Genomic DNA, 23,689 nt, shown 5'->3' on the forward strand with positions numbered 1-23,689 from the left:
GTGGGGTGTCAGGGTCTAGCAGAGGGAGGTGTAACATGTGAGGCTAGATTGCAGAAACAGAAGAAGGCATCTAGCACAAGAAGAAGTGGAAGAAATGGAGGAAGGCTCTTGACCACTGGCTCAATGCACCATGTAGAGTGCTTCACTCTGATACTTTGTGATATTCTTATTAACTGATCTTTGTAAATAATCTCTTACCTCAGTGGCTCAACCACATGACTGCGAATTATATCCACATAAGAAGACTTTTAAAAAGTGATGATGCCCAGGCCTAACCCAAACTGGTCAGCTTACTCTTTAAAGTCCTCAGGAAATTCTTAAGGAAGGTTGTGACTTAATGTTATAATCTTGGTTTTAACAGTTTTGTCAGCTCTTGCTTCGAGTGTTTCTTCAGACCCCGACTCTGGACTTCTGTAGCCCAACTACCCCAGCTTCTAGACCCCCCTCCCTGGATTGACTCCATCCAGCATAACACTGGATGATTTACCTTATCTCAAAAGGACCACTTTGACAACACTTTGTCATTTTTTTAATTACCAAAGCCACATAAATCCATTATCTAAAAACTAGAAAATATAGAGAAACATTTTTGGAAAAAGACTCTGTTATCTCACAGCTATTGCAGCTCTTACTCTCATTATGCTCTTGCTTAATAACTCCCTCCCCCTGCCCTAGAACCAAGGCCTCACCTACCCTCCTATGAAGTAAAGTCTCCCGTAATCTGGCCTGGCTGTATTTACACAATTGAATCTTCTGATCCAGTCTAGCTAGTGTCACCAAGGGTATCCAGTCATGCCTGTCATACTTCTACTTTAACACTTTGAAATATTTGTTCTCTCCAGCTGGAACAATTTCCTCCCTAGCTCCATCCCTTAAAAACTCTACCACCATCTCAAAGCCTATATAGCCCATAGATCATTCCCCAACTCCTCCTGTTCACTCAGTGCAAGGTCAGTAGAGGAAGCATAGACACTTGGGTACCTGGAAAACCCAGGTCAAATTTGGGCTCTCCCCAGCTCTGCAATATATGGTACTGAAAAAGTCACTTATACACCACTTGATTCTCTGTCTCCTCATTTATAAAAATAGAGATCATCATAGTTCCCTCTAGGTGGCAAGATATTATATATGATAAATTCCACAAAATGTCAACCCAGTGCTGATAGACAACAGGAAGCCAACTCATCTTAATTCCTCTCTATTTAATAACTTCTATTGTAGAAAAATAACTAAGTAAATAAAAGTTAAGAACAATTAAACATCTATGGCAGAGGAACCTCTGGGTGGGGCAGTTGTTTAAGTGTCTGACTCTCAAAATTGGCTCAGGTCATGATCTCATGGTTCTTGAGTTTGGGCCCTGCTTTGGGATTTGCACTGACAGTGCAGTCTGCTTGGGATTCTCAGTCTCCATCTCTCTCAGCCCTCCCCTGTTAATGATAATATTCTCTCTCTCTAAATAAAATAAACATTTAAAAAAACTTCTATTGGAATATTTCTGAGTTTATGCATTCAAACCAACTTAGCAGTTTTCACAATTTACAATGCCCCATCCTAACCTCAGATCAATCAAATCAGAAGATAGAGGATTCTGGAGATGATGGCTGCAGTTGTTACCACCCAGACACACCTTGGTTACATCCTCATATTGTTGTGTGTTTCATTGTGAGTAACTCATCTCTTTTAACAATTCTCCCATGTAATGGACACTTGCCACCTAATTACTATACATACGATCATACAAAATGCACATGAAAATATCAACTTATTAAAAGGCTTATCCAAGGGTGACAGGCTGGCTCATTTGGAGGAGCATGCTATTCAGGATGCTGAGTTCAAGCCCCATGCCGAGTGTAGAGATTACTAAAATTAAAATAAAATAAAGAGCTTATCCTAACAAAGCCAGGACTAGAGAGGACCCTGGGTGTACCATTTAAGGAAGCTCTCAATCTTAGGGTTGTGCAAGTCCTAACACTATCATTGTATGGCCCTCAAAACTAGTACTCCTTTAAAAAGCATGTCATAGGTGCCTCACTTGCCTCACCCTACTTCCTTCCCAGGATTCCACTAGCAGGGTAATCACCAGCTCTGCACTAAAGAGCTCTGTATGAAGCCCATATAGAGAGCTACATTTTCACTTACTTGTGGTACTGGTTCAACAGGTCTGGCCATTAAGCCTCCAACATACACAGTGTTGGGAAGCAGGGGCCTAGCAAATTCAAGGGCAAAGTCAGAGTTAACAAACCACAGCTCTGCTTTCTTTAGAAAATGAGACAAAACCGGCCTAGAGCCTTCTGGAAAATGTTCCTTGATGGTGTTGTCATATGTAGACTGGATTTGCCTCTGTTTCACGGTAAAATCAAAGAACATCAGAAAATTCTTCATTCTGCCCCAGAAGTCCATGTGGTCGGTTAGCAAAGAATTAAATACTGGCACATAAGACAGAGGGCTTGGTAGTCCAAAATCTATTGCACCAAACAAGGAAGAGAGAATGGACACAAATGGTTTTCTAAGCTTTTCAGCAATGAGGAAAGGACAGTAGCCAAAATTTTCAACTATCACCAGGTCAAAGTTCTCATTCTTTAAGGAATCCATGATATCACTTCTCCTTAGAAAATGGCTGCATTGAAACCCCAGGAGCTCCATAAGTTTTAAAAAGCTTCCAAATATATCTCTGTAGGAAAGAAAACAAATGGTAAATATTCATTGGATGCATTAATCTTACAATACATAAAAGAATTTTGGGCTACAAAGAGAATATCTCCGGTAAGCAAGAACACACCCAGCAGAGCCCACCTATTCTTCCATTGTCCATTAGTACCATCTTCACAGGCACTCTGAGCAGATGTTCTGCTCTTGAGAGTGTTCCCTTCCTCCCCTCCCCTTCTCTCCCTCATCCAAATCTTAAGCACACTCTGTGCCAGTTTATTAAAAAAAATACATAGGGGCTCCTGGGTTGGTTCAGCAGTTGAGCCTGACTCTGGCCCAAGTCATGATCTCAGGGTTTGTGACTTTGAGCCCCACATCAGGCTTGCTGCTGTCACTGCAGAACCTGCTTCAGATCCTCTGTCCCCTTCTCACTCTGTCCTTCCCCTGCTCATGCTCTTTCTCTCAAAAATAAATAAACATTTAAAGACATCCATATTTCTGAGTTCTTAAATCTTGAAATCCATGGGCACAACTGAATTGTGTTATCTGAAGACAAATTGCCACTGGTGGACTTTCTGCTCTAAGAACCTTCTCTGACCATAGCACATCTCACAGATCTCTTTCTATTTGATAAACTCTGTAATATTCTCATAAACTTTCTTTTACATATTGATTTACTCAGTCAAACCATGGAAGTCACTTGATGACACGGTTCCATAAATATTGACCAGATAGGCTATTTTAAAAATCATTGTATATTCTGAATGTGACAGATCGCCTTGAACAAGGGACCATTTTATCATATAGAACTCAAAACACAGCTAAAATGGGAATTCTTCATTTAATGCCTACAAGTTTAATGCAAGAAAAGCCTGATTAATAATAAACATATTATTGGCTTTTCTACGTCAATGTAGGTTGAGATATCCAGAGAAGATAATGGCAAAGAATACTAACATAAGACTTTGCCCATGGGAATATTCCAGAGGCCAATCTCCTTATAATGCTTTCTGATAACTGCCTATATAGAATATGATTGTTTCCTTCCTGTTTGTATAATCTACAGGGAGATATATAATGATGTTTATCTTTACTTATAAGGTATCTGAGTTAACAGGTGCAATAGCTCAAGACATATGGGACCTGCGGGCTACATACAGTAGCAAGAGAATCAACACCCTGGCACCACTTTAATAATACTGTGCCAGTGCACCCCAGATAGAGAAGGCCCAGAGGTGGAGAACTTACTAGAAATATACAGAACTCTGCATGATATTTAGAATTAACTTCAAGTTATACAATGGAAGTGACTGGATAAAATCCTCTTCTGCTATGCATTTTTTGAGGATTTCACATAGCAAATGAATGATAACCAGAATTTTAGATGTTAACAGTAGTGCTATAAAAATTCCTAGATATACCTCATTAATCATGCTTAAAATTAAGCTAACATTAGAAACAAGGGTTTAAGAATGAATGGTTACCTATGACTGTCTCCAAGAATATTAAATAAAGGGAGAAAAGACAAAGCCTATACTTAATATAACTAACAGGACAAGATAATATAGACTAAGTGTCAAATGAATAGGTTAGACCAACTCTAGACAGGAGGGACTGTGGTCTCCCAGTTTGGGTAAGGACTTTATGGAAAAAGTCAAATGTAAGCAAGACCTAGACTAGTAAGTAGAATTTTCAGGTAGAAAGAAGGCAAGATCACTATAATTATTTAAGGTAGGAATGGAGGTTTGTCTTTCCACTTCAATGTCTAATTTTATATGGTTGTATGCTCACTTCCACTCAGATGAAGAAAAGGACTCATGTCTTATTTTGCATGAGGCTGATTGCTTTTTTAAAAGGACCCTGCATGGCCAAATAAAAAAATAAAAGGACTTTATATCGCGAGATGTTCAACTACTACAAAACCACTGTTCATAACTCTTCCCCCCAAAACTAGACTATGTGTGAAGAAAAGGAGGAAAAGTAAGTGGCTCTCATTTCTCTATCAACAGTGAGAGGTTGAGGTACCTGTGCTTTTGTGTTGGGGAGCTTATAAACAAAGATTGTAACAGACGTGTTGAAAGGAAGTCCCAGAAGACACAACCTCTACTTGCTACAGAAATCCATTCATGGAAGAGGCACAGAGAAGGCAAAGAAGAATCTCCAGTGACTGCACTGGATGACTTGCGTGAATACTTGTTTCTCCATCCATCCACTAATCATCAAGCCCTTCATCCATCCACCCATCCGTCCATCCCTGTCTTCTGTCTAGAGTCCAAGCATCCATGCATCAATCCATTCATTTATATTGCTAAAATAGTGACTTTTTGGTTCAAAAAAATAACAATTACCTGCCAACCAAAGCTTCTTTAAGAAAAAAATTTAGAGGCGCTTGGGTGGCTCAGTCAGCTAAGTTTCCGACTTTGGCTAAGGTCATGATCTCATGGTTCATGGGTTCAAGCCCCATGTTGGGTTCTGTGCTGACAGCCAGCTCAGAGTCTGGAGGCTGCTTCAGATACTATATCTCCCTGTCTCTCTGACCCTCCTCTGCTCACGCTCTCTCTCTCTCAGAAATAAATAAAACATTAAAAAAATTTTAGAAAAAGAAAAAATCTAAATAATTCTTCAATTCTTTGTTAAAATCTTCAGGTGGGAGCCAAGGGATAACTTGGTATGATGTTTCCTTCTCTTTAAAATCTAGGGCAGCTGGGTGGCTCAGTTGGTTAAGTGTCTGACTTCAGCTCAGGTCATGATCTGGCAGTTCGTGGTTCAAGCCCCACGGCAGGCTCTGTGCTGACAGCTAGCTCAGAGCCTGGAGCCTGCTTCTGATTCTGTGTCTCCCTCTCTCTGACCCTCCCTTGCTCACTCTGACTCTCTCTCACTCTGTCTCTCTCTCTCTCAGAAATAAATAAAACATTAAAAATTTTAAATAAAATAATATCTAGAAAAACACCCACCCATGGGTTAAAAATGTTAAACATGCCATAAAACATGGATTAACATTAGCATGATAATGTCATCATTTATTTGCTCAAATAATTTTCTGTTTTTAAAATGTTTACTTTTTGAACTGTTTTTGTATGGATTGGTTGTGTTCTCTTTCATTTAAACTTATAAAATGATTAACATGAATAGAGGATCTTACACTGATTGAGGAATGCTGTTCAGTTTAAAGTTATAAGAGCTTCCATTTAAAGCTTCCATAAGGTATAGCTATTTGTCTTTTTTACAGGTGAGAAATCAAAGTTAATTGAATTTAAGACAATTTGTCAAGGTTGCACACATAGGAAGTGACAGACTTTGTATTTAAATACAGGTCTGTTTGATTCCAGAGCCTCTACTCCTCCTTTTTTAGAAAAACTCATTTTCATTATTTAGAGCGATAAATCCAAATAGTTTTTTGATTCACGAAAAAGTACAAAAAAACTTCTATAAATATTAACCACTGTACCTCTACTTACCAACATGGCTTCATCCATATGCCCATGTGTAATAAAAAGTCTGAGTCCATTTTTCATGTTTGACTGCTGACAGTTTTCAAGCCCTATCTCCAATGCCCTCTTCTATAGAGATCCTTCAACTGGGCAAACTAGTAAGACAGTCAGCATGCTTCCTCCCTTGGCCCTGTGGGATTTCAAACCATGCAAGGAGGGCCAGTGAGGGGGAATCCACAATGCATCCCAACTCTCTACTCACAATAAAAACTCAAACTACTCCTCCCTCCAGCCTCTGGAAAGACATTTTTCAGATTTGCTTAGGAGCCTGTCCTACTCTTCCAAAAAATACATTCCTTACTATTTGAGTAATAAAAATTTCACAGTCTTATGCATGTGAGCTTTCATCAGTCACAACATTCAATCAAATTGTGTGTAAACCAGGGACTGATTAATGTATAATCCTGCACACTAAAACTACTAAGCCCAAACTTAGTGAAATTAATGCTATCCAAGTATGCACTAGAAAATATAATAACACCTTGGTTTGCAAGCATAATTCATCCTGGAAACATGCTTGTAATCCAAAGCATTTAGATATCAAAGTAAATGTCAAGAACCATTGGCTCAGTTGTGATCATGTGATTTTCTGCATCGGGTAATACTCATTGCAAGACACTGCTTCTTTATCAAGTCAAATTTTATTAGAACTGTTTATTCGTCTTGTGAAATGCTCACAGAACAAGGTACTCACAATCCAAGGTTTTACTGTACTTTGCAATCATACTTTTGGCTAATATGTTTTGTTCAGTACCTATGTCAACAGGCTCTCAGCGTCAGTTTGCCTTCACCTTGGAAGAGACACAGTACACCTTTAACTGATTGTCCATGGGGTATTTAAACAGTCCGACCATTGGCCACAATCTTTATTGGCAAGATTTTAACCAGATCCAACTTTCCCCAGGAGCACAGGCAGGACATTTTATTGACAATATCCGGCCCTGAAGAGATTCATTTGACATATTCATCAGGACAGAGAAACATCCTCAAAGAGCTCAGATGAAAGGATATGCCATTGCCCCACACAGAGCTCAAGGCCTATGACTTCAGCTAAATTCATGGGAATTATTTGATAGGCTGAGGCTTCTGTATGTATGAAACAATAACTGATAATTCACGACAGCACAATATCTTGACAAGTCCAACATCTCTTAAGCCCTTGTGCAATCTGGAGACAATAGGTTTCTGATTATACATTTTCCTTAAATAAATTAGTGCTTATTTTTGAAAATCAACCCATTTTGAGTAAGGCTCAGATTCAAAAAGATCTAGAGTCTGTCCAAATTGCAATGCAATAGGCACTGCCATTAGTGCCGCTGACATTTGCCTTCATTATAAAGGTTCTTCTTCCCATTCTTCCTGGAGTTATCTAGATCACCTGTGATAGCAATATTAGTCTTCACTTGCTGCTGTAATAAATTACTATAAACTTAGTTTATAGTCAACTATAAACTTAGTTGCTTAAAACAAAACATATGTACTATCTTATAGTTCTGGAGATCAGAAGTCCTAAGTGGGTGTCATTAGGACAAAAGTATGGTATGGGCAGTCCAGCAATCTTTTGGGAGACTCTAAAGGACGATCCATTTTCTGGTCTTTTCCTTCATTCCTTGGCTCATGGCCTCCTTTCAACTGGCAATGGCATCATCCATCATCTGCCTTTTCCTTCCATCATCACATTTCCTACTCTTACTCTCTTCTCGTCTTGTCCTTTTTTTAGAAGGACTCTTATAATTATATAGGGCCCAAATACATAATGCAAGATATTCTCCCCATCTCAAAATTTTTATATCAATCACATCTGAAAAGTCCCCTTGCCATATAAGGTAGCAAATTCACTGGTTCAGAAGAGCAGAGCATATCTTTGGGTGGGGGCATCATCTTCTACCACCATGGTCTACTCTCTGGGCCTCAAAGTCTCATGTACATATCACATAAAAATTACATTCACCCCACCCCCAACATTCCAACAAGTTTCAATCCTTCACATCATCAATTCATAGTTCAAAATCTCATCTAAATATCATTAGCTCAAATGTCCCAACTTAAATTATCCACATAATTCAATCAAGTGTGGGCGGGACACTCTGGGTATGATTCATACAAAAGCAAAGTTTCTCCATCTGTGGACCTATGAAATTAGGAAACAAGTTTATCTGCTCCCAAGGAATATTAAGATACCAGATGCAGACATTATCATTCAAAATGGAAGAAAATAGAAGGAAAATATGAATCTCTGTCCCTTAGAAATGTTGACATCCAACTGGGAGGACAATGTTAAGTTTTAAAAACTGTAAATAATCTGTGAATTAAAGTTCAGTCCTGTGAGCTTGAAGTTTACCCTCTGGGTTCACTGCTTGCTTCAAACTCAAGAGTTTTCATTCGTTCTTCATGAAAGACAGCACAACTTTTCAGCTGAATATTTTATGATCGTGTTTCTTACTTTGGGGGAGTTCAAAAGGCTTCTTTCATGTCACTCTCTGTCCTTTTCAATCCAAGCTAGCAGTGTTTATCCAGGTATAAAATTCTCAGGTACCCTCTGGTTCTTCTGGGTATGTCATGGAGTTCACTCCACTGGATAGGACATGCTCCACAGATCTTTAAAATAATTTCATCTCTACTATTGGCAACAGCCAATATGGCTGAAGGGACCCATTGAATCACACACCTAATATTTAAAGAGGTTTGTTAGACTAAATATTCTGACCTATTCAGAGAAAATAGCAAGAGGTTATCCAGCCACACTTTCTCTTTCCTGACAGCCAATCCTCTAATTTTATAATCTTTTGCTATATGGATAGGCTGAGAGTTTCCAAAATTGTGAACTCCTCATTCCTTTATGTTTAATACTTCTTCCTTCAATTTATCTCTTTCCTTTCACATTTTACTATAAGAAGTAAGAATTCCTTAACATCTATATTTTTACCAGAAGTGTGTTTATGATGATTTACATATTGTCTAAGACAATATAGATGTTTTCTACCATGCTCCCCTCTTCCTTCTTCATCCTCATTAGTAGAGTTTTTATGTTTTTTATTAAAATACAATTGACATATAATATTACATTACATTCAGGTGTAAAACATGATTTGTTTTATGTATTGATTGCCAAAGGTTTCTTAACATCCACATTTTACCAATAGTATGTTCAAGACAATCTAGTATGTTCAAGACAATCTAGTATATTCAACCAATAGTATGTTCAAGACCATTTTTCTAGACTCTATCGATAACCCAATTATAATGTCAGATATCGGTTGAAGCAGCAGCACGTGTGTATATTGAAGATCTTTACTTGTTCAGTGACTGTAATTTCATTTCTTTATTAAAGTAGTAGATTAACAAGATGGGGAAATGTGTCCAAAGGAGTTAATAAAAGGTTCAAATATTACAAGACAGGAGGAGTTAATATGGCAGAGAAGTAGTGGGACCCTGAGCTCTCCTTGGCCTTCAAACACAGCCATATTGAAGTCAGATCAGTTGGGCCACCCAGGAAATTGATCTGGAGACTGGTAGAAGGATCTCCATAGTTGGAGAAAGACAACATGGCAGGTGCAAGGTGCTTGAAAGTGAGCTGGAGGACAGAAAAACGGCGGTGCAGCAGAGGGGAGGGAATGCTTTCCAAGGAGAGACAAGAGAGAAAGAAAGAGGGGTTGAGAGTACAGCATCAGGTTTTAACAAGAGGAAAACCTCTCTGGACCATGGACAGAAGAGCAAGAAATAGTGCTGCAGACTATTTTTCAAACAACGTGTGGAGCTCAAATTTGTAGTGCATTTTGCAAGTGCATAATTTTCTCCAGGTAGGTGGTGCAGGTGGTACTCCTGGGGAGGAGAGAGCTGGCCCCGGAGTGCAAGAATGTTGTAGGGATTATCAGGGTGCACTGGGAGAGAACATTCCCCTTTCTGGAGCACTTTTGGAAGAGGATATATTGCCTCTCCAAATTCAAAAGGCCCTGTAGGTGCCAACAAAAAACCTTTTATCAGCAGAGGACAGAGGAGCTCACAAACGGCATATAACCTTAATGCTGCTTTTAGCAGTGCTACACCATACATTGCATACACCACCCAGACATGGGACTGTTTTTCTGGGACAAAGGACATCAGACACAGCATGGAGAGGTTTTACTCCGGAGGAGTGGGACAGGCCCACACAGAGCTGGGTCTTTAATATCTCGAGTTTTGAATTCCAGCCATTCCAAAGAAAAATGTAGGAGAGTTGTGGCACAGCTGGGAGGCTCACTGCCTTAGGTTTTCTGTGAGGGCTGCCTGAACAGCAGGGGGCGTGAGATACCCTTCCTGGGAGGAGAGCTTGGGGTGGTGCCATTTTACCCCCTACAATGACAGGGTTAGACTTCAGAGAGGACCACAGTGGCCCCTAGGGGAGGTGGGACCCCCTTATAACAAATTCTTCCTTCCCGCTCCACCCCTCCCCCCTCCCCGACAAAGCACCTGCTTATTCACTGGGGTATAACTAACTATGAGCCAACACAGTAGGCTTCTCCTCCAGAAGACCAGCAGAGCCAGCACCCTGCATACACCAAGTGTACTGAAAATCGAGTGCTTCAAAATAACACCTGCAGTAATAGTAATAGGACAAGGCTTAATTTTTTTCTTTTTTTACTTTGTTTCTTTCTTCCTTCATTCTTTTGGAGTCAGATTTGCAGTTTCTGGTTAGTCTGTTAGGTTTGTTTGTTTTTCATTTCCTTTTCTCTCTCTTTTTTTTGGGGGGGGTGGGAGGATCAGATTCCCCCCTCCCCTTTTTTTCATTTCTTTTTATTTAGAATCAGGCTTATAGTTTTTTGATTGTCTGGGTTTTTCTTAACTCCTTTTTCTTTTATCCTTTTTTGGGATTAGGCTTTTTTTCTTTTATTTTTCCAGGCTCATTTTAACAAACAAATCAAAGCACACCTTGTTAAAGTCCAAACATTCACCACTGCAAGCAAGGAGGAGCTCTGTGGAGGACTGGCTAGTGGGAAAGGCAGCCAAAATGCAACAGCAGAGTGCAGAGTATACACCAGAAATACTTCCTGAAGTGCCAGACAATGGACAGTGTATGACGCTTTTTTAATAGAGAATTATTCTCAGGTGCAGGAAACATAACAAGCTTTGAAAACATGCAGAACACAGAAACTTAGCAAAATGACAACATAGAAGATTCCTTCCCAAAAGAAAGGTCAAGAAGAAATTACAGCCTGGGACTTGCTCAAGATAGATATAAGCAATATATCTGATCAAGAATTGAGAACAAGTCATATGATCACTAGTTGGGCTTGAAGAAAGCATAGAAGACGCTATAGAATAACCCTTGCTGCAGAGGTAAAAGACTTAAAAACTAGTCAGGCTGAAATTTAAAAATGCTATAAGTAAGATGCAAAATTGAGTGAATGTAGTCACAATGAGGACTGAAGAAGCAGAGGAAAGAATAGGAGATATAGAAGATAAAATTATGAAATGTAATGAAGCTGAAAAGAAGAGAGAAAGAAAACTATTAAATCACAAGGGGAGATTTAGGAATCTTAGTGATTCCAATAGTGAAACAATATCCATATCATAGTATTCCCGGAAGAGAAGGAAAGAGGGGAAGAAGGTTTCTTTGAACAAATTTTAGCTGAGAACTTCCTTAATCTTGGGAGGGACACAGGCATTCAAGTCCAAGAGGCATAGAGACTCCCCTCAAAATCAACAAAAACAGGTCAACACCATGACATATCCTAATGAAACTTGCAAAATACAAAGATAAAGGAAGAATTTTGAAGGCAGCTAGAGACAAAAGGCCCTTAACCTACAAGGGTAGACACATAAGGTTAGCAGCAGACCTGTCCACTGAAATTCGGCAGGCCAGAAGGGAGGGTCAAGAAATATTCACTGTGCTGAATGGAAAAATATGCAGCCAAAAACTCGTTATCCAGAATAGTTGTCATTCAGAAAGAAGTAGATATAAAGAGTTTCACATACAAAGAAAAACTAAAGGAGTTCATGACCAACTAACCCAGGCCTGCAAGAAATGTTAAGGGGGACTCTTTGAGTGGACAAAAACAAAACAAAACAAAACAAAACCCCAAAGCAAGAAAGACTACAAAGGACTATAGAACATCACCAGAAACACCAACTCTACAGGTAACACAATGGCACTAAATTCATATCTTTGAATAATCACTTTGAATGTAAAAGGTTTAAATCCTCCAATCAAAAGACAAACCTTATCAGAACAGATTTTAAAAAATAACAAGATCCATCTATGTGCTGCCTAAGACAGACTCATTTTAGAACTAAAGACACCTGCAGATGGAAATGAAGGGATGGAGAACTATCTATCATGATCATGGATGTCAAAAGAAAGACAGAGTAGCCATACTTGTATTAGACAAGTTTTATATTAAAACAAAGACTGTAACAAAAGATGATGAAGGGAATTGTATCATAAGTAAGGGGTCTATCCATCAAGAAGATCTAATAATTGTAAATATTTATACTACCAACTGAGAGCACCCAAATATATAAATCAATAAATTAATAACAAACATAAAGAAATTGTTGAAAATAATACAATAATAGTCGGGGACTTTTACACCCCACTTACAGCAATGAACAGATCATCTAATCAGAAAATCAATAAGGAAACAATGGCTTTGAATGAAACACTGGACTGGATGTACTTAACATATATATTCAGAACATTTCATCCTAAAGCAGCAGAATACACATTCTTCCCCAGTGCCCATAGAATAGTCTCCAAAATAGGTCATATACTGGTCACAAATCAGCGCTCAATAGATACAAAAAGATCAAGATCATACCATGCATGTTTTCAGATCACAATGCTATGAAACTTCTGGTCAACAACAAGAAACAAATTGGAAAGCCCCCAAATACATGGAGGATAGGGAAGATCCTACTAAAAAAGGAATGGGTTAACCAGGAAATTAAAGAAGACTTTTTTCTTTTTTAAAATATTTATTATTATGAGAGAGAGAGACAAAATACGGTGGGGGGGGGGTAGGAGCAGACACAGAGAGGGAAACACAAAATTTGAAGTAGGTTCAAGGGGCTTGGAACCCATGAACCGCAAGATCATGACCTGAGCTGAAGTAGGATGCTTAACTAACTGAGCCACCCAGGGGTTCCAAAGAAGAAATTTAAAAATATATGGAAGCAAATGAAAATGAAAACATGACAGTTCAAACCCTTTGGGATGCAACAAAGGCAGTCCTAAGAAGAAAATATATTGCAGTTAAGGACCTTCTCAAGAAACAAGAAAGGTCGCAAATACACAATCTAACCTTACACCTAAAGGAGCTAGAAAATGAATGGCAAATAAAGCCTAAAGCCAGGAGAAGAATGGAAATAATAAAATTAGAGCAGAAGTAAATGATATAGAAACAAAGAAACAAAAACAAACAAAACCAGTAGAACAGATCAATGAAACTAAGAGCTGATTCTTTGAAAAAATAAACAAAATTGAAAAACGCATAGCCAGACTTATCAAAAGGAAAAGAGAAAGAACCCAACTGGATAAAAATCATGAGTGAATAAGGAGAGATCAAAACCAACACCACAATAATAAAATAATTATAAGAGAAACCTATAAAAATTATATGCTAACATATTGGGCAATCTGGAAGAAATGGACAAATTCTGAGAAATGCATAAACTACAAAAACTGAAACAGGAAGAAATAGAAATTTTTAATAGACTCATAACCAGAAAAGGAATTGAGTCAGTAATCAAAAATCTCCCAACAAACAAGGACCTGGGCCACATGGCTTCCCGGGGGGGGGGGGGGGGAAGGGTTCTACCATACATTTAAAGAAAAATTAATATCGATTCTCAAATCGTTCCAAAAAACAGAAACAGAAGAAAAGCTTTCAAACTCATTCTGTGAAGTCGCATTATCTTGATTCCAAAGTCAGACAAAGACTCTACTAAAAAGGGGAATTACAGGCCAAAATCCCTGATGAAACTGGATGCAAAAATTCTCAACAAGATATTTGCAAATCAAACTCAACAGTACATTAACAGAATTATTCACCATGATCAAGTGGGATTTCTTCTTGGATTGCAGAAGTGGTGCAATATCCACAAATCAATCAACATGATACACCACATTAATATAAGAAAGGATAAGAGCTATAAGATCCTCTCAAATAGATGTAGAAAAAGCATTTGACAAAATACAACATTCATTCTTGATATACACCCTCAGCAAAGTAGGAATAGATGGAACATACCTCAATATCATATGGGTATCATATGGGTACCATTTATGAAAGACCCACAGCTAATATCATCCTCAAAGGGGAAAAATTAAGAGCCTTTCCCCTACAGTCAGGAACAAGACAAGGATGCCCACTCTCACCATTATTATTTAACGTAGTACTGGAAGTCTTAGCCTTGGCAGTCAGACAACAAAAAGAAATAAAGGGCATACAATCAGAGCAAGGAAGAGGTCAAACTTTCACTATTTGCAGATAACATGATACTCTATATAGAAAACCTAAAAGACAACCAAAAATTTACTAATACATGAATTCAGCAAAGTTTAAGTATATAAAATAAACCTGCATAAATCTGTTGCATTTGTATACACCAATAATGAAGCAGCAAAAACATAAATCAAGAAATCAAATTCATTAAAAAACTGCATCAAAAAAAGATTCTTAGGAATAAATCTAACTAAAGAAGTAAAAGATCTATACTCTAAAAACTATAAAGGCTTATGAAAGATATTACAGAGGACACACAAAAATGTAAAAGCCTTCCATCCTCATGAATTAGAAGCACAAATAGTGTTAAAATGTGTATGCTACCCAAAGCAATCTACACATTGATTGCAATCCCTATCAAAATACCACCTGCAGTCTTCACAGAGTTAGATCAAACAATCATAAACTTCTATGGAACTACACAAGACCCCAAATAGCCAAAGCAATCCTGAGAAAGAAAAAACAAAACTGGAGACATCATGATTCTGTATTTCAAGCTATATTACAAAGCAGTAGTCATCAAGACGGTATGGTACTGGCACAAAAATAGACACGATTGTACAACTATCTGGTCAACTCATCTTTGACAAAGGAGGAAAGAATATCCAATGGAAAAGATACAGTCTCTTCAACAAATGATTTATGGGAAGGTAAGGGAAACTAATGCAAAAATGAACTATTGGGACTTCATCAAGGTAAAAAGTTTCTGCACAATGAAGGAAACAATCAACAAAACTAAAAGACAGCCTACAAAATGGAAGAATATATTTGCAAACAACATATCTAATAAAGGGTTAGTCTCCAAAATCTTTAAGGAACTTACAAAAGTTCCAAACCCAAAACCCCAAACCCAAACAACACAGTTAAGAAATGGGCAGAAGACGTAAATAGACACTTTTCCAAAGAAGACATCCAGATAGCTAACAGACACATGAAAAGATGCTCAACATCACTCATCATCAGAGAAATACAAGTCAAAACGGAGATGAGATATCACTTCACCCCTGTCACAATGGCTAAAATTAACAACACAGGAAACAAGAATTGTTGGTGAGGATGTGGAGAAAAGGGAACTCTCTTGCACTGCCAGTGGGAATGCAAACTGGTGCAGTCACTCTGGAGAACAGTATGTAGGTTCCTCAAACAAACAAACAAACAAACAAACAAAATTATCCTATGATCCAGCAATTGCATTATTAGGTATTTACCCAAAGGATACAAAAATACTGATTCAAAGGCATACATGCACCTGATGTTTATAGCATTATCAACAATAGCCAAACTATGGAGAGAGCCCAAGTGCCCATCATCTCATGAAAGGTTAAAGAAGATGTGGTATATATAGATACAGATAGATAGATAAATGGATTACTACTCAGCCATCAAAAAGAATGAAATCTTGCTATTTGCAACAACATGGATGCAGCTAGAATATATTATGGTAAGCAAAATAAGTCAATCAGAGAAAGACAAATACCACATGATTTCACTAATATGTGGAATTTAAGTAACAAAACAGATTAACATATAGGGAGGTGGGGGGAAGAAAAGAAAGGGAAAACAAACCAGAAGAGAGTCTCTTAACAACAGAGAATAAACTAGGACTGATGGAGGGAGGTGGGTGGGAGATGGGCTAGATGGGTGATGGGTACACTAAAGAGGTCATTTGTGATGAGCACTGGGGGTTGTAATGTAAGTGATAAATCACTGAATTCTACTTATGAAACTAATACTGCACTGTATATTAACTAACTAAAATTTAAATTAAAAAAAAAGAAAGAGAATAAATCCCTAAAGCAAAGGTATTTATTGTGACCTGAAGACCACAAAAAAGAAAGCATTCCATACAGCCCTCCACCAATACCACATCACATGCACAAATAACACTGGGTGTGTTGTTTCCTAAGGTCAGAAGACAGACCAGTCCACACACAGGTCAACAGGAACCTCTGAATGGTTCAATTTGAAGAAATTCTAAGAAATTTTGTTCGAAAAGATTATCCCCACATTTGCTTTCCAAACACTGTTAAACATTTACTTTGGATTAAAGATCAGGCTTCAGTTTAAATGATAGTGTAAATATAAAAACATCTACCCAGTGATAGTCACATAGCATTTCCTCAGTAAATGTTTACTTTAAAAAGGAGCCCTCCAAATAGCACCCTCGTCAAGAAAAACCCACAAATGTTGCAATACACTGTAATAGGAAGCAGGTCAGAAATAATACACCAATCATATGTTTTCCCTATTTGGGGATGTCTAGTTAAGCTCTATTCCCGAAGCAAAGAATGACTTTGCTGTTTCAAAGCCTCAGAAATGCTTGTGATAGGGGAATACTGAAAGAAAATCTAGACTCTTTCTTTTTAAGTTTTATTTCATTTATTTTGAGAGTGAGACAGAGAGAGAATCAACAGGGGAGGCGCAGAATGAGAGGGAGACATGGTGCAAAGTGGGTTCTGTGGTGACAGCGACAAGCCTAATGCGGGGCTCAAACTCAAAAACCACAAGATCATGACATGAGTCAAAGTCAGACACTTAATTGACTGAGCCATGTGGGAGCCCCTGCCGAAATTATTTTTTAATCAATCTAAATTTTAAATTAACATAACTTCATTCAAAGTTTAATTACATTTAATTGCAATTTTCAAAATCAAGAATTACTACATTGAATATTAACAAACTACAGTTCTTTAATCATGTCTGTCATCAATGCAGACACAAAGAGATATGTATATAAATAATGTTATTAAGAATTAAGACCCTAAACTAGAAAGCGATTAAAATGGTCCTAAGTAGGCACCCAATACATATTTGTACACCAGCTTTCACAGCAGCATTATTCACAATGTCCAAAAGGGGGAGACACTGCAAATGTCCACTGACAGATAAAGACTGCATTAACAAATTGTGGCATGTACTTATAATGAAAAATTATTCAGCCTTAAAAAAGAGATTCTGATCGATACTATTAACACGAATGAGTCCTGAAGACATGATGCAAAGTGAAATGAGCCAGACACAAAAAGACAGATACTGTATATTTCTACTGAAACGAGGTATCTACAATAGCCAAATTTTTCAAGAAGTAAAGTAGAGTAGTGGTTCCCCCAAGGGCTGCAGGCAAAGGGTAAATGGCAGCTATTATATAATCAGTACAGAGTTCCTGTTTGTGATGACGCAAATGTTCTACAGTGATGGTTGCACAACAATGTGAATGTACTTCAAGTCACTAAGCTGTTCCCTCAAAATATTTAGTGATCAATTTTATGCTGTGTATATTTTACCACAATAAAAATCTATGAAGAAATTTTCACAGAGAAAAACTTATACTAAAATCTGAATAACAAAGCTTGATCACCTTAAAAATTTTATAATTTCTCAGAATTTTATTCCTCAAAGATTCTACTTAAAATTGAATATTTTTTAAAATCAAAGTCAAGAAAGCTTCGTATTGAGCAATCTAGAGTTTAGAGTCTTAAAGCCACCCAACACTATTGTTCACCTGCCACATGAACTTGAGCAATTCATTTCAGTTCCCTGCGCTGCTGATGTCTTGTCTGTCAACAGAGAAGAGTTGATAAGATTTCTTTGTTCATTTTAGCTGACATTCACTGGATTCAGTGATTCTGTTAAGAACATCCAACATCATTATACACAAACTCATGGGCAGTCATTGATTTTTCAAGAAAACAAAATCATTTCAATTATAGATTCTGATCTTAGCTGCATAAATAAGGGACTTGCTGAGAAACCTTTCTTAAATTCCAGTTATCATAAAAGCAAAAGGTAATCTCTGACACAAAAAAAGAAAAGTGATCCTTTCCTATTAGAAATCTTATATATGTCAGAACACTTCTGTTCACATGTTATCAAGCTAAGTTATTAAGTGCCAGGTACTAAAATAACCTGTAATAACATGTTGGTTGGGATGAAGGTAAGAGAGGAAAATATGAGACTACAGAGTGTGGCATGCTGGCAGACAGAGCCAGCAAGTTTTACAACACTTTACATAAGCGTGCGCGCGCACACACACACACACACTCACTGACATGCACACTTTTCGTTCTTTGGGCACAATTAGATTTTAAAAACACTTTTCCCAGCAATTTTTTACAAAAGCATTGTTGCTTTACTCTACACTTTGTGTAGAGTAGAAGGAATCAAGAATTAGTGGGAAAAGATACCTGGTATTAACGAATTCCCTCTCTGCTGAAGCATGGTGACATTATGACCATGATCTTGAAGAATCTGAGACACCCGGTCCAGCAGTAGATGATGGCTCCCACCTAGGAACAAGGCACAACGACATCTTTGTAATCATGAGAATAGAGTGTCTGAAGTGGATGGGGTGATAGAGCCAGGACATAAGAGATAGGGAACAGAAAGCTGATGGTGAGTAGAGGAAGATCAGCTTCATCAATCAGGATGTCCATCTCCATCAGGGTAAGAAAGCTCCAGTCACTCCACAAAACCAAAAAGACCAAAAACATAACATAGCAAACCTCCACCTGACTCTTTGGTGTTACTCTGGTCACAAAAATGACCAAACATCAGTGTGATGAGACTCTCTCTGCTGAGGCCTTAAGGAGTTCCTCATTTCTACGTGCATGCTGATTTTTGCCAGACACATGGTGCCCTAAATAACTCTACGAATGGAAAGGTTGGCGTTGTGCTGTATATGAGTGTGAAGGGCTCCTAGCGGAAAATTAATCAGAGCATTTCTGGAATCTTTCTCTCTGGAAATTTATGCTAATGTGAGAGCCAAAACATGGGAACTGTAACATCAGTCCAAGAAAGAGCCACTGGAGCTGAGGAGAGAGAGACACCACTTAGAGCCAAAATTCTTGAGATTCAAATATATTTGGCAGGAGTCTTCTCAGTTGGGGCCTGCATTTTGCTGAACCTCAAATTAAGGCATTCAGAAAGGCTGTGGGCCCCTGGAGTGGAACTGCAGGATACTGTATGCATGAGACTCTGGGACCCCACCCATCCTAGGAAAATCCTGGGATCCTAAGGAAAAGACGTAGGATCCTCTGGGAGGTACACATTCTATCACATCAAGTTCTATCTAAAACCATATGCTATCAGGGGCCATGCTTCTGGCATCTATGAGTCTCAGCAATAGTGAAAGCCAGACCACGAGGGAAGGAATAGGATTTGCCCAAATTGGGAAGCGGGGGTGGTTTGGAAGAGGAAGGTGCCATGATGACTGGGTCAGCACACACGATGTAGAACTACAGTAATAGTGTGCATCTAGTTTGTTATACTTAGCTTTTTATAGCTATGGTTGTGTTGCCCTGAGGTAACACGGGTTACATAAAACATGAACCCTACCCCATCAGACTGCATGCTCGGACTCACCTTTAACCCATGCAAGAAATGGATTCAGCAGAGAGGCTTCCTGCCCCTGCACAGGCAGCCATTTCTGAGGGTCTTGGTGAGCCCAGTGCATTCTGGGGCAGAGGCGGGGCTTCAGCGCCCCCACACCACACCTGACGCCCCCCCTCCACCACGACCACACACACACACACACACAAAGTCCAGAGGACACATACTGATAAGAAAGGAGGGAGCGCTTTTGTGTCACTGCTACTAACAATCAGGAAGGAAAAAAAAAATTCAAATGCAGTTACAGGGTTTCTTAAAGAGTGATTTTTAAAACATCCCCACTGAAAAGTGCATGCGACTGGACGCTGCGAAAAGGCTGATCTTGCGATAAGAGGGCCTGAGTAAATTCTTGCTGTGTGCATTTAAAGAGGTCTGGTGTGCTCTGGCAAAAGGTGCCTGACCCTTAAGATTCTTGTTCAGGAAAACACTGTGGGGGGCTAAATGAGATGACTTAGCGTTCCTTCCAGCTCTCAGATCCCCCAATTCCCAGTGGTCTATACAGTTAAGTGACTTAAAAGAGCCCACTGTGAGTGGCAATACAATGTTAGGGAAGCTCCAGCCTAGGATGACCCTTTATCCTGATATAATTTTCCTTTTCATCTTCTATTCCCTTTGGTGCAAAAGTAAAGGAGATAAAACTGAGGCCACAAAATGCCAAATTAACAGTTCCCCGAGTCCTTCAAATACTTCCAGCCCCACAGGTGAAAGGAGTGGGCCTTAGAAAGACCTGAAAGTCCAGGGTCCAGTCCCCAACCCTGGCCAGTTCCCTAGGTTCCCTCTGGATGAAAACAACCTCCTAATTGTTACTGAAATGCTTTCCCTTCTCCACCTTGTCTCCCAAGCAGCTTCAGATAATCAGTGCTGCTCTCCTCATAGCTTCTTCCCCTGGCTTCCAAAACCCTGCAAATGCTCCCACAATCTCTATCGACAACTGCTGTGCATCCCCCAGAAGCTTAGAGTGAGCCTCTGAATGTCCTACCCGCCCTTGGGAAGAGGCTGCCTGGGGTCTCCAGCACAGGGAGGGATCGCAAACTTCTGGCCCCATCTCTGTGCCTTGGAGAGCTAGTCTGAATAGGAAGAGAGGAAAGGGTATTCTACTTTCTCCAGAAGCATCTTCTTCACCCCTACACGAGGCAGGGGCTCCTCATACCCCAACATCCCCCTCCCACCCCTCCCTCTCACAGCCTGGGACCCAAGCGTGGTCTGGAAAACCACACAGAGTGACCCTCTGACCCAGGGCTGTGTGCCTGAGCCTTCCTGCGGGTGCCTGGGACAAGCCTGTGTCTGATTCTCCAGTCAAGCACTCACCCACTAAGGACAGAGTTAGGATCTTGGCGGCCTCTGAGAGCAGGAACCCAGGCAGAAGGAAGCTGGCTAGCAGCAGCGCCCGCTGCCCTGCCATGCTCACTCCTGTACCGGTTGATGAGCCCAGTCTTGTACCCAGAGCCTGCGCCCCGTGCCCCACACAGTAACCTGTGTGCCCTGGGGACACACGCTGCACTGGCAGCCAAGGAGATTCACTGGCAGGCAGCTTGGGAAGGGGTGAGAGACGGATCCTGCCTGTCTTCTCTTTCCGTCTGTGATTTCTTTCTGCTCCTCCTCCCAACCCCTACCCCGGGTGTTTGCTCCACTGGCTAATTTGTCCTCACCCTCCCTAACCTCAGGCATCTGGCAATGGGAAGGAGGGGTTAGTGAGCTCCTCTTAACCCCTCTCCTTCCACGGAATCACTACACTACAGAGAACATACTCTGAAGCAGGAATGGTTGGTACCTCAGGAAGTCACTGAGGTCACCTTCAGGTGACTCAGACCCATCTCCGTTTTAGAGACTCTTCCACAATTTTTCTCACCTCCTAGCTGCACTACTGACCTCAACTGTCATCCCCATGTTCCATTTCCCCAGGTAGCTCCTTACAATCTCTGTGAGTCTTCCAATCTCAGGAGACACTGCTCCCACGGAGGAACTTGTGTCTACTCTCTAGAAGCCAATGCCCAAGACAAGCCCACCTACCATTCCTGGACTGTATTCAGAGGACCTCTTAAGATGGTCATTTATTTATGAAGAGGTGCTAGAGTCCAAGTCTTTACCTGGAGGTTTAAACCTGACAGCTGAGACTGTAATTCCAAATGAGCATCATAACACTAGGGATGCTTCCACAGTCTCTTTAGGCACAAACTGAGGACATCTTGTCATTCTGCCTCTTTGTCCTGGGAAGTTCAGGGCATGCAAGCCCCAGAGGCGTTTTTGCATTTTCTGTCCTGAAAACAAGACTGGCTCTTGTAAAGGATTTTGGTGCAGCTTCCCTTACAGCCTTGTGTAGTCAGGTGACAGAATTCTGGGCAAGGAGGACAAAGTCTCTTTTCCAGGGGGAGGGGTACGATAATTCTGGAAGACTGGGTTTCCTGATCAAAGACGTATGTGTAGTTTCCTGAGCTATGACAAGAGTTAACAGGAAAGGCCAACAGAAAAATGAGAGAATTTGTAAAGTTCTTGATTTTGGTGTGATAGCAGGTGACTGAAGCAGGAGTGAGGGAAACAGGCTAAGAAGATACTGGACATGGAGGCTGGAATGGTTCAGGCTCATGCTCCTCAAACAAGGGCATGACAAAGGAGGTGGCTTCAAGGATTAAAATATGAGGTCACTGGTCCAAATTACCCTGGGACTAAAGTCATACAAGAGCCCTTGCTGACTGTCAAATAAAGAAGGTCATAAGGGCTGGATAAGGAATTCCAATTTTAGGAAGAAGCCAATGATCAGGAATCTACAACAAAATTAACAAGTTGATATGATGTGGAGAAAGGGAGTTGCCTGAATTCGTTGGAAGCCCATAAAGAATTGTAACACCCTGTGTCCCCCCACCCCCAGCAATATGCCATACTCCAAGGCTACACTTGGCTTCAGGCCTTCTTCAGCTCTGGCCCCACACAGCTTCCTGGCCACCATACTCACCAGCTTCCCACCATACTCACCAGCTTCCCACCATACACAACAGCTTCCCACAAAGCCACATAGTGCCCAGGGTGACCATCAACAGGAACAAGATATTCAGAAAGTACTCATGTTTTGCTGTTGGATAGTGTGGGCTTGAGGTGTGCTACACCCCCTACCTGGAGGATGTGGTAAATCCAGCCCATCAACCCCTGGTGGGGGTTGTGGGCTCGGGACGTAGCAGTGTCTGATAATGTTGGGGGCCACCGCTGCTGATCTGTACATTTTGGCAGAGACAGAGGGGAGGTGGCAACATTAGATGGCAGGTTCTCAGCAGCTTAGGCTGAACAGAGAAGGCTGGCGTTCAGGTAATTACAACCTGGCCTGAAGTTTACCAGCCGAATGCCCTTAAGGGTTTAATATTATACAAAATTCCTGTGTGCACAGAATCCAATTTAATGCTGAAAGGTAAAGTTGCCCTTAAGTCAGTCTCTACTTTCATGGAGTTTTTGATCTACTCGACCAAAAGATACCTATATGGTTGCTAGGTGTGCTCACTGCTAAAGAAGCACCACTCTTTATAATCCTTTCAGTGGACAGAACTAGGAAATATATGGTGATAGATGTAGTTACCAAGATCCCATATTTATTTCTCTGCCTATAGATGTTGTAGCTATGTCTACTAGTTAAAAAATTATGAATTCATTCTGATATCTCAATTCAATACACCATGGGGGTTGTCCTAATCTTCC

The 23,689-nt window shown here is 40.0% G+C and overlaps 1 protein-coding gene across 1 annotated transcript in view; it reads right to left on the reverse strand.

The window, feature by feature from the left end:
- Positions 1-21,591, reverse strand: part of LOC120244161 (UDP-glucuronosyltransferase 3A1-like) — a 34,560-nt gene extending 12,969 nt beyond the window's left edge. Inside the window, 5 exon segments of the mRNA XM_039250530.1 lie at positions 2,081-2,671; positions 4,995-5,033; positions 5,265-5,340; positions 18,805-18,906; positions 21,317-21,591. Of these exon segments, the coding sequence (XP_039106461.1) occupies positions 2,081-2,671; positions 4,995-5,033; positions 5,265-5,340; positions 18,805-18,906; positions 21,317-21,410 (902 nt within the window). The 5' untranslated portion in view covers positions 21,411-21,591.
- Between the last annotated feature and the right edge of the window lie 2,098 nt (positions 21,592-23,689).

The sequence above is a fragment of the Hyaena hyaena genome, unplaced genomic scaffold, assembly GCF_003009895.1.
Source record: "Hyaena hyaena isolate Hyena2069 unplaced genomic scaffold, ASM300989v1 scaffold_372, whole genome shotgun sequence".
In the NCBI taxonomy this organism is placed as follows: Eukaryota; Metazoa; Chordata; class Mammalia; order Carnivora; family Hyaenidae; genus Hyaena; species Hyaena hyaena.